Source organism: Amblyomma maculatum, chromosome 2 (genome assembly GCF_055883805.1).
Source record: "Amblyomma maculatum isolate TAMU_Amacu chromosome 2, ASM5588380v1, whole genome shotgun sequence".
NCBI classification, from domain to species: Eukaryota; Metazoa; Arthropoda; class Arachnida; order Ixodida; family Ixodidae; genus Amblyomma; species Amblyomma maculatum.
In genome coordinates this window covers 90,291,274-90,308,701 of record NC_139345.1, presented here as the reverse complement: position 1 = coordinate 90,308,701, position 17,428 = coordinate 90,291,274, and the positions used below count along the sequence as shown (strand labels likewise).

The following is a 17,428-nucleotide window of genomic DNA, read 5'->3' as shown; positions in this document are numbered from 1 at the left end:
TATTCTTAATTTGGATTCACGCAAAGAAGGTCAGCTATAGCTATACAAGACTTGCACAACCCCTGGTGTAACAGCAACATGTGCCAAGAGCCTGTAAACACTCTTGGGTGGGGACACGTGCCTTAAAATGCAGGAAAAAAGGAATTTCTGAAGTCTGTTTTCTAAAAATTATATGCTTTTATGCATTTGACTTTTTCTGTTAAAATAATATGAATGTATGAAGCACATTTTTGTTTTTCTTTTTTGCGATGTTTATTGCCTCTGAAGGCACATAGGCCTGGCCTTTGCAGGTTGCATCTGCAGTCTCATCAGTAGGCAGAGGAAAAAACTGCCACATGCTACAGTCTTCCTGAATTGGTGCGGATAATTTAAGGCTGTTGGCTCAGATCTCCCGCCGTTTCATGTTGTTTTTTGCGCATGTTTGTGAGATGGTGATTCCAAGTGCACTCTTTAAGGCAACATCTGTAAAGTAGGGCTGTGCGAATATTGGAATTTTCAGTTACGAATCAAATACGAGTGTGGGGAAATAAATGCGTTAGAATATCTGCTGAGTGAAATAAGAATGGAAAACTAAAGAAATAGCAGAGGTTGTTCATCTTCAGAATTTGCGTAGTATTTGCAAAACGAAATTGACTAAAATTGCACAGAAGTGTATATACCCTACTGAAAAACCCAGTATAAGTTTTATACACGATTCTGTATAGCAGTTTTTTTGTACGGGAAGGACCTGCATGAAATTGGGAGGACCGGTAGTATTGCTGCTTAATGCAGTGAATTCTCGTTAATTTAGCCTTCAAGGAATCAGAAAAAAATGTCCGAATTAGTTTAAAGCTCGGAATTATCAAAAGGCCCCCCCCCCCCTTCCCCCCTCTTAAAACCATCTCAGGTGCCAGTTATTGTTTTTATTCAAAACGCATATTTCTGCACTCAAGTACCATATTCATGCCTTAAGAAAGTGACCTAATTTTCCAGTGTGAAATGCCAATGGTTAACTTTTTGAACTGTAATAATTAATCGCCAGGATTTATTACCCACCATCGCAGCAATGGGATGGAAGACATTGTTAGTGGTAGCCCTGCCACTTTACGCACACTCAGTGTAGGTTTTTGCTTTTCTGTGTCAGATGGTGCTTCCTAGAATGAACCTAGCTTGGCTGATGTGTTCGTGCATCTTTCCAACCTCTGGATACGTGTTGCTTAAGTGCATCTTTTGGTCTGGCTCCTGAATCTAATTTTTGGGGCAATCTCGCAGGTGCACAATGGCTCCACCCTGCCTCTCTCAACCACATGCTGTGGCTGGCGCTTCACTGGAGCATGGTGCAAGACAAGAAGTCCAAGGGCACCGAGCACTGCTTTGAGGTAGGACTCTAATGGAAATGCTCAAATGTTTTTTTGACATGTGCTTGGGATCACGAAGAACTTCTTTTGTGCATTCATGCGGTAACAGGTGCGAGTGTTTGAGAAGCTGCAGCGGGAGCCGCACGCCTTCATCTCGGGGGTGGCAGAGACTCTGAGCCAGATGGACACCCTGGCGTTCTTGGAGGCGGCACGCTTCTGCTCGGCTCATTCACTGGGGCGGAAAGCGGGCCGACTCTCCCAGAGTCCCCTGGCACTTCCTCCGCAGGTGGGCCTGCAGCTCTGCACGGCACAGCAGGCCGACTGGTGGAGTGCCGCCTACCACCTGCATACCAACACTGGCAGGTAGGACTGCCACATCCTGTTAGAACAGTAGTTGCATAAAAGTAGCTTTTGGTTTGGTTTATGAGGTTTAGTGTCCCGATGTGACTAGGGCTATATGAGAGACGCCATAGTGGAGGGCTCCGGTAATTTAGACCACCTGGGGTTCTCTAACGTGCGCCGACATTGCACGGCACACAGGCACCTTGCTTTTCACCTCTATCGAAAAGCGGCCGCCGCGGCCCCGTATGCATAATAGCTCTTTCTAGCCAGCTGTACTGCTGCACATTCTAGTTGCGTTGTAGCACTGTGTGTTGATTTATCATACTGCATGGTGTTGTACTTTGTGCTTAATGTCGGCGGATCATTCTCTACACAGCCTGGTAGTTCATCTTGAGGAAATATACAGCATGAATAGAGATGACTGACAAAGGAGTGCACAACACAAGCGCACAAGCGTGTTATGTACTTCTTCATCCGTTGTCTCTGTTCGCGCTGTATACTTCCTCAAGATGAAATAGTACTTATTTGATTTAATTGCAAATGATTCAGAGTATTAGTGTAAAATCTCGTTACAAGAGACATGGTTACAAGAGACACTCGGTTATAAGAGACAGTTGAAAATGGCTTGATTGGTTTTCCTATGTTTGCCATGTTAACAACATTGCATACAAGAGACACTCTCATAAAGGACAACTTTTGCAAGTCCCTAAAGTAACTTCGCCGTTTATAAGAGACACATTTAACCCCAGTACGCTCATGCAATACAGCTTACTTGTACCAACGCATATGTGTGGCAGTTTAGATTTCCTTATCTAAATTCTGTTCCATATCAGTGCCTTTTTTTGTTGCAATATGTCGGGAACTGAGGGGTGCCTCCATCTTGACTGGGAACAGGAATTTGATCACTGTGGCTGAAATAATAAGGAAATCTTGACTTCCCAGTCAGTAGGAGGCACTTTTTCTTGGTTCCTGACATACTGCAACAAAAAAAAAACACTGATATGGAACAGAATTTAGTAAAGGGAATCTAAACTGGTGCACATACGAGTTGGTAAAAATTTTAGGTTACAAGAGACATCTTTTTCGGGTCCCTTGTGTCTTTCTTGTAACGAGGTTTTACTGTAGTATGTACTGCATGTGAGTTTTTGTCACATGTTAGCTAACATCTGGCCCCATTCAGAAGGGCAGTGAAGAGAAGTTTGGTTACGCATACTAGCTTAGTTAAGCTGAAAAATTCACAATTTGTGATCTCTACTGTGAGCAGGAAAAAATGCTGTGGACACGTTTTTTTTCGATTACCTGTATTCAGGGAGACATCAGCTTGTAACTAATGAAAACATCAAAATAAATTTGGAAATTTTTTTTTTTTACCTTTACCATACGCTGTGCCACTTTCGATTCAAATTTGGAAATTTTAATTAAAGTGGCACAGCATGTAGTGAAGGTCAAACTAGTTCGTAAAAGGAGCACAAGGTGCGAATCTCACTTATTGGATGCCTGTGTTGGGCATTTCTTTCTCGTAAGGAGCATTTTTCAAAATTCTTGTTGGCTTGTACCCTGCTTTTACCGTAAGACGTGCAGGCTGTGCATGTCTCCTGAGATTCCTTATTTATTGCTTTTGCTGGTTAAATATGCATGTTCCTACTTTTGCTGCAGGGACAGGGTGGCCGACCTCAGGCGCATATTACAGAGAGGCCTTGAAGTGATCCGTGGAATTGGAAACCATGGCATGGACCTTGCCCTAGTTGTTCACTTGGCTCGGACGTTTGCCAGCAGGGTGGGTCGATTTGCTACTTTAAACAAATAAATCGCTTGTCAGTACATTGATGCAAAGTCTCGCAACATTTCCTGCACTTTTTTTTTAGTTTGGACCGTTAAACCCATTGGATGGAGCCCTTTGCTCTTAGCCTTAGGAGCACTCAGGATTCATTGTAAAGTTGGGAGATCAGCCTAGCGTAATGCCTATTCCCCATTGTCTGTGGTGTGCAGTCAGCGGCCAGACGTGACGAAGGCCTGGAGGAGGAATCGAAGGCACTGGAGGACCATGCGGCACACTACTGGGAGGTTGTTCTCTCCATGCTAGAGAAGTCTGGCAGCCCCAGCAGCCCATTGGCATCGTCACGCCGGCTGTTCTGCTTACCTGGCGGCAGTGTCATGACCAGCCCCCAAGAGATGAGGGCCCTCAAACAAGAGGCAAAGATGTTTCTGGCTGTACGGGCCATGAACGCGGGCTGCCTGGATGAGGCCGCTGAGATGCTTTCGGAGCTGACCACTGCACAGGCTGCCTTCTACACAGCCCTTGTGAGATGCCACATATTTTCAAATGCATCCCCTGTAGACAGTGCAAGAGTGTAGGATTGACGCCAATGCAATTACAGTCGACCCCGGGCGTATCAACTTATTGCCCATATCGAGCTCTCGTATCGAAGCATAGCTGTGTTCTCGTTTATCGAACTTTTGTTCAGCAGGATATTTTACGTGTTGAACTGCGCTACTTGCCCCAATAGGGTGCTTGCAGCAGGGGAGCTGGGCCAGCTGTGCAACTTACGGCATCAGCTGGCAGCGCTACTAATGCTGCAAAACCACGTCACAAGGTGGGCGTCAAGTCCACTTCAAGTGGGTTTGGTCTGGCATTATTGTTTTCAAGGCTACACTGCTGTCTTGTGGGAAAGCTGCTTCGCTCTGGGAGGTGACACGGAATTTTTCAATTGAGATATTGTATTATAATGTATCAGTTTTATAGCGTATCAGCGAGGGAGTTCGGGCATAGGAAGTGCCGTACACATTCGGGTAATGAACCCACTTTTATTCTTCAAAAAAAAAGAAAAAAAGAAAAACAAAAAAGGAGCTGATTTCTTTTGCAAGGGAGTCGAAATTTCAAATATCTAGATCGCGTTCTGTCCAACAATCCATCTCTCCATCCGTCGAGCCGTCATTAATGAAAGTGCAGAGTTAGCCAGATCATGACGGCAATTTTTAGCATTGTTCCCTTCAAAAAATATTTGCTCACTATCTTGCGTTCAAATAATTTTGTCGTGGTGGACTGTGCCCGTCCCAATTGCAGCGTAATGAACCGAACATGTTGAATACCAGACTTGCGCAATCAGGCACTCAGCAGCTCAAGCAGTGCAGAGCAAGCCACCGCTGGCACTCCTGTCAAAGGCGTGCTGTGTCTTGGCACTCTACCAAGTTCACCCTGAAAGTCACCGTCCCTCGCTCGGGACGTCCTCCCCCCCACTGCAGGAGCTAATGTCGAATGTTAAACACGCCGTGATGTTATCTCTGCATGGCATCTTTACACGCTGCCAGGGAATGCGCTATGGACTGAGACTATGAGGACGTGAAACTGCGGGATGCACTAAACGCCACATCCCTTCTATCTCGAAAGCCTTTAACAGCTCATGAGTGGCAGCCACATAAAGTGTCTGTGAGATTCTTTGGGGTTTTATATAGTGACCGATACATAATGATAGTGATAAGAAAGAGAGAGTCTCTCTTTCTAGAGAGGAGAGCTCTCCCTTACAGAGAAAGAGAGTCCTTCTAGGGAGAGAAGAGTGGAGAGTTGGGCTTGTTGGTTTACGATCACGGGGGAAATAGCGCTAACCCAGGGCAGGATGTTGTGTTCTTGCTCCGTCCTGTGTTAGCGCTGTTTCTACCATGAGCGTGAGGGAGAGAGAGACTGGAATGAGAGAGGGGTAGTCTTTCTCTCTAGAGACACTTCCTCTCTCTTTCTCTCTCCAGGAATCACGGCTATTCTAAGGATTGCAGCAGGGCAGCCAAAAGGCTCTGGCTGTCACTTCCTGTCCTATAATTTTTAATCCTGCTAACATTGCACTAAAGACAGAATAACTGCTCGTTCAAGTTAAAACATGGCTGGTTTCGGCAGTGTCTTTAGCAGCAAAACGAGCGAAGCACACCATGTGGGAGGGTCATGGCTAGGCTTTAGATTTGTTGGCTTCACCGTATGACAGGGATGTGACTTGGAAATCGAGCACAAGAGACAAAAGGCTACTCAGAAGCGCCCCCCTCTCCCTATGATCACCAGTGTCTTTAGCATCAAAACGAGCGAAGCACACCATATGGGAGGGTCATGGCTAGGCTTTGAATTTGTTGGTTTCACCGCATGACAGGGATGTGACTTGGAAATTGAGCACAAGAGACAAAAGGCCACTCAGAAGCGCCCCCCTCTCCCCACGATCACCGCCTTGTTGCGCAGTTTCTGAGCTATGCTGCCACCAGAAGCCCAGGGCAATGACATTGAGCGCTGCTGTTACCCTAACAGCGGTCAAAGAGCGTCAGTAGCAAAAACACCATTTGATAGGCTGCAGCATGTTATCGATATATAGAATGGCCAGTGGAATTTGAATTTGTAGTATACTGCAAAATTATCCTGTACGCTTGCTGAGGATTTTTGAGGGGATAATCGGAGTGTTTGTTTACAGCCAAATTTGAACTACTTGATTTCATATATATTGGTGCTTGGCTGTACCTGTGTACCGTTTTGGGATAGCGAGGTCGGGCTCTGCTGGCAAAAGAACTTTTTCAGTTTCCGATAACGCCTTCCATGCATTCTGCAAGCTTCCTTCTGTCGCTCCAGGAACTGAAGTGAGCGGCAGGCAGGCAGCAAACATTTAAGGTTGTTTACAGCACAGAACTGACATCGCAAACACGCATACTAGAGAGTCACAGCACTGCTGCTCATGAAGGTTGGTCACAGTATGGAAATGACAGGACGAACACGAGAGCTGGACAAGAGCTTGTGTGCAGCTGTCATGTACCTATAAACAATTTCCACGTAAGCAACTCTCATGTAAACATGACAGCTATTTGAACATGTAAACATAAGAGCTCTCGGGTAAGGAACATCACAGTGCACAGTGCGCACACAGTTATGGTGCTGTCATAACCCAAGAAGAGATATTTGCAGAACGTTTTTGCGAACGTTTAAATTCTGAACCTTCATGTTTTGTGGCATTGGCAACAGGTGAGTATTTTTCATCTTGGGCAACACATTGGTACGACGTGTGGGTGAGGAATTCCGCTTATCGGTATACAGTGAAAGCTCGTTAATTCACAACTCTTTAATTCGAAATTTTGGATAATTCGAAATAGTCATCGTGGTCCGGTCCGCAGTGCATAGAAGTCTATGCGCGTAACAGCTCGTTAATTCACTCAAAAATTGGCGCCGCCACCCATAATTCGAACTGCGCGCCGCCAAGCGGCGCTGTTAAAAACCATCGTTGGAAGCTTTCACGGCAGAACGATAGATGGCACAACCATCGGGGCGCCGCTAGGGTGCTGGAACAAGTACTAAACAGTCTTTCCTGCCGCGACTCCTTCGAGGAACGACGTTTTAGTGTTATCGACCACGGTTTCGTGTTGCATTTCGTGAGCCCTCGTTTTGCACGCCGCTTGTTGTGAGCTTGTGTCCGCGAGATGTGTTCGCGTGGGAAATACTGTGCCAAGACGGTGAAGGAGAAAGTGGCTATTTTACGCGAGGTGGATGAACGGAAGGCCAGCAAAGTGGAAATCGCGAAAAAGCACGGGATTCCACCAAGCACGTTGTCGACGTACGTCCGAAATAGGAAGGCCATCGAGGATGCCTATGAAGCCGAAGATTTCGCCAGCAACAGAAAAAGGCTTCGGTTAGCCAAGTATCCGGAAATTGAGACCGCTGTGATCACGTGGGTGAAAGAAATGAGAAGCGCTGACATTCCACTGAGCGGCCCAATTATCATGGCGAAGGCGGCCGATTTCGCCCTGCGCTTGAATGTGGAAGATTTTGTCGCCTCCGAAGGATGGTTTCACCGCTTTAGAGACAGACATAATCTTGTCTTGACATTGTCGCTGAAATTGTTGGGGAGCAGTCTGTCCCAGAAGAGGCAGAAGACGAGGACGACGACGAGGAGCAAGAGCCCGTGCGTCCATCCGCGGCAGAAGTTATGGGAGCGCTGAATGTCGCGCGCCTTTTCTTCAGCTTTGAGGAGGGGGAAGAAGACTCCCTGCGTCGCATTCGCATGCTAGAAGACCGAGTGAGTACGGTAGCCCTCAGAGAGAAGAAGCAGAAGATGATAAGACTTTTTTGCTAAATAAATGTTTTTCGTGCCCTCCGGGCATCAAACGTCTTCATTTTTGCTCACTTTCATTAGTTCGAATTTTGGTTAATTCGAACTGGCCTGGCGGCCCCGTGGAATTTGAATTAACGAGCTTTTACTGTATCAGGCAATCGCGAACCTATCCGAAGCATTTTTTAATCGAGCAAAGTCTGCTTGTGCAAGGTTCTTGCAAAAGGACTTGATGGAGAATACCTGAAGGTTTGGGTGACTCTACTTGCTTTACCGCATCTGGTCACCTGCAGGTGATGAAGAAGATGGCGCAGCGGGAGTCTCCTCAGCGGAGTGTGCAACAGGCTCTGTTGCACAGGGAGCGGGCAGCCCTGCAGCTTGCCCTGGAGAGGGGTCGCAGGGACCCCGACACCAGCCTGGTCTCGGCTGTGCGTTCACAGCTGGATGACCTCGAGGGACGCATGAACCTCAATGTCTCCAGTGAGCACGCCCATGGGGGCACTACTTGTTAATGGGATGATAGAAGAAGTGTCAGGGCTGCAAAGTTAAGACAGTTGCTCAATGTTTTGAAATATGGGGTTTCCGTAGCGACATGATTGAGTGTATTGGAGCACACTTCTCTCTGCCCACCTAGGGGATGTTGGGGTGTCGTTGAAGATCTGGAGCTTTCTGGGCCCTAGACATCTCTTTGAAGAGTATTCTGATGCTGTAGTTGAGAATCAGTGTCGTAGGGGACAGTTATATGGCATATGGCAGCTTTTATTGTGCTTGGATACGAGGGCAGTAAAACTCGCCGCCACAGTTTCTGCGTATTTTGTACAGAGTTCACCTTTCGCAACTGTATATTGCCCTGAAGGTTGGAAGTTAACTTTTCCTGTCTTGACAGCTGATGCACTTTTTTTTTCTTGGTAAAGTTGTTTTGGTTCTTTAGCTTGGGCTTTGCCTTCCTTGGGACATCCTTCAAGACGAGGCAAAGAGAAACTCGAAACACATGGAAGACGATTGCAAGTCCATTTTTTGCTCACCAGTCCGCGCCCTTGATAGCTTGGTGAGCAAAAAGAGACAGAAAGAAACATTTGAGAACAGAAAGTGGGCAAAGTGATTCCCGCAGTTATTAGTCCTTGAGGCCTATCCTGAGATTAAATACTTGCAGAAATGGGCATACAAAATCGCTGAATATGCTTTGCTTCCTCTTGCAGATCCTGAGCATGCTTTTTGTGGGCTGTGGTACAAGGGTTTTTTTTTTTTGCTAAATTCCTATTTATTGTTCAGTTGAACGTCATAGTAACTAAAAATGCACATGCGGATTTTTCGATGGAAAGAAATATTTCAGATGCACCAGCAAGCACTCGTAAGGTTCAGTGCATTCAATTTCTCTCAACAATGAATCACTGCCAGACTTCAGTCCCATAACTGCGAAGGCCTCTGAAGAAGCCACCCACATGTTGTCTTTCGTGCGCAAGCTGTAAAGAAAGAAGCATTTTCACGCATTTCTTACCTTTAACCTGTATTACGCTTCCACGCAGCCAGCAAGCACATTTATGGGTGTGGCCATCTTTGTGCACAAGTTGCTGATAGAGAAGAGTTTGAAGGACATGTCTTAAAAAATACCAGATTTGCTCGTTAATGAACCTTGTCTTTTTAATGCAAAATTGACATAAGTTTGTCAGGGGAATTCATTATGCAGTAAAAAAATTTTTTGACAGTTTTTTGGGGAGTTGAAATTGGATGTCGTATATCTGTCCATCTATCCAGCACCATCCAAATTACGCGGTCAGCTATGACCATATCGCAGGTTTCTAGTACTGTTCGCCTTAAAAGGTGTTCGCGGTGCCAGCCGATCATAGAGAGATGAAGCAAACATGCTAAACATCAGACTTTCTAGCATATGCTGGTGCAGTCGGGGTGCAGCCGGTGTGTGTACCGAGCAAGATGTTGCTGCTGGCGCTCCTGTCACGAGCTCGGCATCTTGGTGCTCTGCCAAGTTAGCTGAGTGTGTTGCATCACCCTCCCCTCAAACTAAAGGAGCTTCGGGGTGGAAGTGCTGCTCTAATTTCTCCTTTCTGCTCCAAACTGCCTTCCCAGCTCCATCCTGCTCCAAAATGCAATATTGCTCTAAAACTGCTCCAAACTGCTCCAAACTGGCTCCCTTGATGTTCTGCCATCAAATTGAGCAGAACATGGTAACAACGTCACAGCACCAGTGGCAATGATATAATGCATCTTGCACTGGGCTTGTTATAAAGGAAATTTTTTTAAGGGAAGGAAGCATGGAGCATAATAAATATTGGTTCGCAAGTAAATTTAGTATGTGCCACCAGCGATTGGAGGTAATTGCGGAAAAAGAATGCTCTGCGAATGTGATAGCACCTCCTCTCAGCCTTTTGAATCGCCGGTGGAGGGAAGCGAGAGCAGCAAGCAAAGCAGAAAGCGAAAAACTGCACGCAAGATATTCTAATGGTTATACTGTGAAAACAAGCAGGTACTTCATCACAGAGCCTCTTTGTTAATGACAAGCATGCCAGGCCTACAGCAAGCATAATCATACTAGAAGCGTTATGGGTTGGTACACCAAAGCTGTCAATCAGTAGGAAGCTTGCCAAGAGTGTTGGAAAGGCATACAGAGCAATATCGCCAAGATATTAAAAATGAGCCCCAGCATTGCTCAAGGAAAGAATGATGAACTATTGGAAAGGCTACCCTTCAATGCCATCTATCTATATCCCAAAGCTGCTCCAGAATGCTTGAGCCTGCTTCCACCCCTGTCTAAGACCTCTGCCATATTTACAGACAGACAAGGCGATCGAGGTCATGCTGCAGTCACTGCAATCCCATGGTTGGCAGAAAGCACGGAAGCGGCACTGGCGCCAAGCGTGTCAAGGCGCATTATGTGGTCTGAAGGCGCCTTTTTGGCAGACAAAATAACCAGTGCTCAGGAGTTCAGCCCAGGCATAGGATCAAAAAAGGATCATGTAATACCCCATATCTGAGGGCTTTGAGGTGTATTCTAAATAAATAAATGTAGATATGCACAAGGTAGGGAGCAGAAATGTCGTGCCCATTAATCTGAACTCCAAATTAGTATAGCTGCTAGAGCACATTGAAGTGGTAGACTAAACATTTGAATCTATCAGGTAAGTGCTTTAGGTCACACTAGGTGCTCAGTTATGAAGTGCGCCAGCAAATGTTTCATCTGCTGCTAGTTAGTCTGTTCCAAGTTGTTGCTAAAGTAGGCCTGTGTTATATTTATAAATCTTTACATACTTTGGCCGTTTGTCTTGTCAGATATGAATGCGAAGTTGGAAAGGCGAATTTGCATTGAAGGAAATCAGATTGGAGATCTTGTATTTCAGAAAAAGAAAACGTGCTCCAAAATATAATTCAAATGCTCCAAAAATCTTGTTTCGTTTGCTCCAAAGCTGCTCCAAAATGGCTTTATTACTGCTCCTAGAGCTGCTCCAAAATGCTCGAGCCTGCTTTCACCCCTGGAGCTGTTTTCAAAAAATGTTATCAGCATGCAGCATCTTGGCATGCTGACAAGGTCCATGCTGCAAACAGCTACAATGGGGCCACAAAACTGAGCGACCTGCTAAGAAAGGCAAATGGTTTTCTAAGAAAAAAGTAAATTCTCAGCTACAAAACTTGGCGGTCGACACATTACGCCAGTGGGTTTATTACGAGAGTGAATAGTATGTTACTATTGCAGGCTTTTTATTTGTTAGAAATTAGTGAAGGCACGCAGCAGGGAGTCATTCTTCCAATAAAGTTTCGTTCGTGCTTATTCATCTGTGCAGTTTCGCTTTTGCAATGGATGAAAAATTTCGTCAATCCCGGCGATTTCGTTATTGCAGGGTGCAGTAAGCATGTTGCTGGGCTACTTGGTGCATTTCTTTGGACATTATCTCTGCTCATACCATCGTGCCTTGTGTCCTGGTTTTTTTCCCCCGCAAACTTTTTATGTCCTGGTGGAATTGTTTCTGATGTTCTTTTTTGTTGTTTTTTTTCTTTGTTGAAGCTGTCAATATTGTCGTTTTTCGTATTCTCCAGACGGTTCCTACAGCGAACAAGCGGTGGGTGATGCTTCGTGGGTGCATGACGCCACTCCTCCGGCGCGACCTTCTCGCACCAGTTCTGTGCGCCGGCCTCAGCAGAGTAGCACCCCTAAGGTTGACCCAAGCTTCTATGCAACACATGCGGAGCCAGACCAGTCTGTTGCGTCGGAGGTATGCTGCTTGCTGTATTCTGTGTTCACAGAGGTGGATCTCCACAACGCTTATACGGTCACATGGTATTGCGCAGCCATGTAGTTTGACCTGGCAATTTCAGTGATGTTTGCTGCCTTCCATGTCCATCAGTCATCACACATGCAATTGTAGCATCAGAGTTTAGAGAAATTGGTTGTGGTGCCATGGGGAGGGCGACTAAGAATTCAATCCAAAGCACTCTGTGTAAGGTGTTAAAGCATCTTACAGTGGTGTCAAGTTCACTGGCTTTAGTGGCTCTGTTTTCAAATAGACGTGCTAGGTAGTTTTAGCGTAGCAGAATCTGCGCATGTGGCGACATTTAGTGCGTTGGTACAATCGCTGCAGTGCACGCAAGCCTAACCTTCGCCCCTTCCACTATCTTCCTTAAGCTGGGCGCTGCCTCATGTCCGCAAATAGGGATCTAAAATGAGAGGATCACAGCCAGTCGTTGGCTGCATCGTGGCTGGACGTTTTGATAAGCCGTATGGTTTTGCACTTCATTTCTATGGAGAAAGAGCAAGTTAGATATTCATTTGAGTTAAAAGTACAAGGTACTGCTTTTTGCAGGTGTGATGTTGCGCTGGCAGCCTAGATGAACTAGGAATTTCTAATTTGTGAACATTTAGGAAGTTTGAATACATAGTGAGTGTTGTGTGAATTGAATACTAGGGTCAATGGAAGGTTAATCAAAATTAAATGCTATTTAAAAACTATTAGAAATTTTGGATATTTTCCCTAGTATTAAGTCAGCCTCAAACACTGTTTCCCAGGCCCTGTATAACTTGTTTAATGGTGAGGCTTAAAAGAGGAAGGTGCAGTTCAAAAACTCTTGTGCTCGGTGCATTCATGGTTTCCTGCCACTTGCAGGTCACGGTGGAGTCTCCCACACGGCAGCCGAGGATCTCTGCGGGAATCGTGGCTGCTCCGAGTGAATTTGTGGAGCTGCAGCTGCGTTCCCTATCCCTGCACCAGGAGTTGGTGATGAGCCAGCTGCGGCAGGTGCAGGAGGCCAACCAGAGCGTTCTGAGGGAGCTTCGCGACAGCCACCGTGCCGTCCTGGCTGAAGTCAGACAGCAGCAGACTGCCCTGGAACAGTTGTCGGTTGGTGTACTTTCGCATTCTCGGGGTGGAATTTCTTTTTTGCACAGAGAACTGTGTGTTACTTTTACGGTGTCTTTTCATTGTGCAGCTGTGAATGTGTCGGTCTGTTTGCCAGACGGGCCGGCACAGCATGCCTGGTTGTGCTGGCACTTGATGGCACTGTGGCGTATGTCATGCATGGGAAGGTAGTATTTTGCCATTATAGGATCACAAATGCAGCAGTTTGACAAGAGGGAGTGAAAAAAGCACACCTGCCAACCCTCTTAAAAAATCTTCAGAGACTTTAGAGTTGACAGTGCTTTCCAGTTGTACCACCACTGCTCTACAGCTCCCAAAAAGTTGCTTCCAGGGTTCGTAGTGTCCTTAAAACCATTGAAAAACCTTGATTCCCAGAATCCCATATTCAGCGCTTTGAAAACCCTTGAAAATATAGAGACACAGTCAAACCCACTTAGAACAGTATATTGGATATAACAATGGACTAACGTGACACGCACCGTCAGCTTCTTGACGTTTTTTATGGTAAAATAAACTGGTTATAACAGTGCTGTCTAGCAAATACCGGTTATAACATTTACATCTGGTCACCACTAGGAACCAACCGTAAGAGAGAGAAAAACACGAAAACGCTGGAACGTCAGTCAAACCACACACATAATGTGAATGCTTTCCCTTCCACCGTCAATATTTCCTCAGTCCTGCAAGCTCATTGGATTTCGCTTCAAGAATTTCTTTTGGAAAGTGGGCTTCATTTGGAATGCCAGTCACATAAAGGCTAGTGAAGCTCCCAACTTTGTAATGATATCGGTCGCTTGTAGAGACTTGAAGAATCCTTGCATGTTGACGATAAATAGGGATGATGATCAGCAGGCTGTGCGAAAGACGCTTTACAATTGATAGTCTGTCTGGGACTTCAGTTTTGCTAGCTATTCCCCACTTGGGCATGTGCAGAATTAGGTACCTAACAAGGAAATGTGGGAAACAGTCAAAGCTGAACAATAGATTTTTCCTGCAAAGAAATCAATGTTGTAAGCTACTGTCCTATTATTAAATTTTGTGAAGTTTGTCGTTTCTTTTTTTGGCATAACTCTGTTACAACAATTATTGGTTATAACAATGATATTTCGTTACCACTACAATATTGTTATTAACTGGGTTTGACTGTACTTGAAAGCTTATTGCGCTTGGCTAAGCATAGCGGCTTCTTCTGGGCGTATGGCCATGTTGCACTTTGACTGGTTATGGTGCTTTAGAGCACTATATCCAAGTACCATAAGTTTTAAGGGGGGATGAGGGTCTTAAAATCTTTTTTTTTATTTCTTAACCTATCTTGCTGAAAATTTCCATGGTGATATATCTTTGAATGGTGATTCCAAATATGTATTTAGATTTGAAATACCTCATCTAGACATGAAAATATGGCAAGATAATGTACTGCACATAGTGTCTTTTCTTACGGGCCATTACGGCAATTTCTTAATTAAAAAAACTGGTTTTAAAAATATGCTGTCATTTCCAAGAGCCTACTGCACATCCTAAAGCTAAGGAAATTTTTAAGAAGTCATTATATAGGTAATGAATGAATAACAAAGTTGGGAGAAAAAAAGACAATGTGGGAGTAATTAGTTAACGTCTGATCTAATTGCTAGTCTATCAGACTTTATCGAAAACGGAAAGCTTTAGGATGTAGCTGAGATTTTAGTGAAAAAAATGATACCAAGTTCAATAAAATCCGTGCATGCAAACATTATGAAAAGTTCCGTAAGGCAAGGCTTTTTACCAAATAAACAAAGCTGAGAAAACTGCATTCAAAGTTTTACTCACTGTGCCACTTTTGTTTTCCAATCACATGGAAAGATTTAATGCTTTAGCATGCAGCCCAGTTATTGGTGAACAAAATGACACCAAATTTACATAAATCTGTTCATGTAATGGCTGTGAAAATCTATGTATGGCATTGGCACTTGACAAAAAAAAGATGCTCAGAAAGTCACTTGCTACAGTCTCTGAATCTTAAATCATTCACATAAGTCCTAGGCAGTAGTCTTGGGTTTTGTCAGGCCTGTGCCTCTTGGCCATCTTCTTCTTCACCTTTTCACTATCGGTGTGACCCTTATCAGACCTGCACAGCCTCTGTTTATCTTTTTCAAGGCTCCTACGAATGAGGCACCTGCCAGGGCTATAACCAAGCTGCTCTGCAACAGCTCTGCTGGTTGCTGCCATCCCTTGATTGAAGCGAGAAACTGCTTCTGCAACAGCCCTTTGAACAGCCAGCAAAGAGTCATGCGTGTTTTTAAGAGCATTGGCTCCAGATAACAGAGTGCAGGCACTCGATAGCATTCTGTGTCATGCCATCTTTGCAGCGCTTCAAAAGGGCCTCGTCGCCCAGCCTGGCAAAAACTGGCTCAAGCACAGTGCGAACATGGCCTGACAGAGGGTTTTTGTGTGGTGGAGGCTCCACCTGGTTTGCCAAAGCACGATTGAAGGCACACCATGAATCAACTCCTTGAGGACAGCAACTGTGATCTGGGGCTTCATCTGTTGAGGTCAGGTGCAACAGCGTAGCTTGCACTGCCTTTTTCATGCCTGCGACGTCGTGGCTATGGCTCCGCAAGGCATACCCATAGTAATTGGTGATCTTTTTTATCTTTTCTTGGGTAAGGTTGCCCTTTCCACCAAGAGATTGCCCTTGTGCCTTCTTTTTCTCAACCAAGTTGCGAAGAGCCGTCCCCATCTGCTTGTGGACATGATTGAGGCAGTCCTTTTCGATGGATATATATCCATACACGCCTTCCTGGGTCAATGCATGAAATGTGCGGCTATCACCATCCGAAAGTATGGTTGTGTACCGCAACCCATTTTTTTTCCAAGGACCTATTGAATAAAATCATAGCTGCTTCGGTCTCCATTCGTCCGGCATTGCAGTCAGTGTTCTTCATACACTTGTGGTTCACAGCCCAGCCACCGTAACCATCATCACTGGGATCAGGTGCCCCTTGGCACCCACGACAGTACCTCGAAAGCGCAACATGGTCCAGTACAAGGCCAGTGTACAGTTCTATAATGCAGCCAACTGCAATATTTGAATTGTGGCCACGCGTTTTCCATGTGCCATCAAATATCACGTCTACATTTCCTGTTGGGTTCAGGAAGTCTTTGTATAAGTCCTTCACCACTTTGACACTTGCTGCTTTTGTAGCAGTAGCAACTGCCTGGCAAGCTTTCACCATGGTGTTCATGTGCCCCCTGAAAGTTTTGTGGTGAAGTCCTCGGTGGGAGAGGTTCATTGTTGCACAAAAATCCGCTAGAGCAGTCACTCCCTTCCCTATACTTTGTATGCCTTTCATCGCCCGCAGATTTACTTCAAAGGGTGTGATGCTAGATTTCCCTGGCACTCGTGGCGACGAAAAGTGCCGCTCGGCGAAATCGCAATTCGAACATGTGAGCACTAACTTCACAGCTAAGCCATACTCTCTTCCGCTGCATTTCACGAGTTGAACACTGGCCATCCCACACTTGCTGCAGCTTGTGGATGCAAACAGCTTCTTCAGTATGCTCATATCAACAATTATATACTCAGTGCCGCGATCGTCGTCTACACTTACTGTGCTGACGTTCATCAGCTCGAACTTGCGGGAAGTCGCGGACTTCTTCGCCAATGACGTCTTGGCGTTATCTGCACATTTTTCGCGTCCCGCGCACTCCGCCTCCGTAAAAAACACTGTGTCCAAACGTTGAACACGCGAGCTCGGTTTAGCCGCGTCCGTCGGCGCTGAAGCGACGTGCGGAAACGCCGAAGTCGTCGTTAGGCTTAGCTCAGCCGGCTGGGCCGCTTCCGACGACACAGAATTTGAAGCGACTCGCAGAGCATCAAAAGTCGATATTTTCGACGGGCTAAGTCCAGGCGCATCCACTGGAACCGCGGACACTTGCGGTAACACCGAAGTTGACGCCGATCGGCACGGTCCAGCCGCGGCGTCCACCAACGAAGCTGACATCGACGATGTCGGTCCAGCCGCGTCCATCGGCAAAACTGTGGTCGACGAGTTCAATCCAGCCGCATCCGCCGACGGCCCTGCAGCTTGCGGCAACACCGAAGCTGTAGTTCTCGATGTGGCACTCTTCTTATTACACGCGCGTCTCCTTTTGCCGACTGCTTTTCGCGTGCTTGCTTTCAAGCGCGCGTCCCGTGCCATCGAGACACACGGAACAGACACCAGGCAGGCAAATACACACGAAAACAATAACTTCGAAGCTAAGAGGAGCGAGTTAATAGTCAAAATATTTACAGGAACGATGAGAAAAAATGCAGAACGAGAAATGCTAGGAAACAAAGAGG

General features: G+C 45.8%; 1 protein-coding gene across 2 annotated transcripts in view; it reads left to right on the top strand.

Moving 5' to 3' along the window:
• The window catches only part of LOC146199229 (E3 SUMO-protein ligase RanBP2-like), a 118,417-nt gene that overhangs the window by 27,077 nt on the left and 73,912 nt on the right, over positions 1–17,428 (top strand). For both annotated transcript variants that reach the window (XM_084594706.1, XM_084594705.1), the window contains exons 14-20: positions 1,252–1,358; positions 1,447–1,700; positions 3,336–3,456; positions 3,669–3,980; positions 8,038–8,224; positions 11,792–11,967; positions 12,856–13,089. In XM_084594706.1, the coding sequence (XP_084450832.1) occupies positions 1,252–1,358; positions 1,447–1,700; positions 3,336–3,456; positions 3,669–3,980; positions 8,038–8,224; positions 11,792–11,967; positions 12,856–13,089 (1,391 nt within the window). The remainder of the gene's footprint in view (positions 1–1,251; positions 1,359–1,446; positions 1,701–3,335; positions 3,457–3,668; positions 3,981–8,037; positions 8,225–11,791; positions 11,968–12,855; positions 13,090–17,428) is intronic.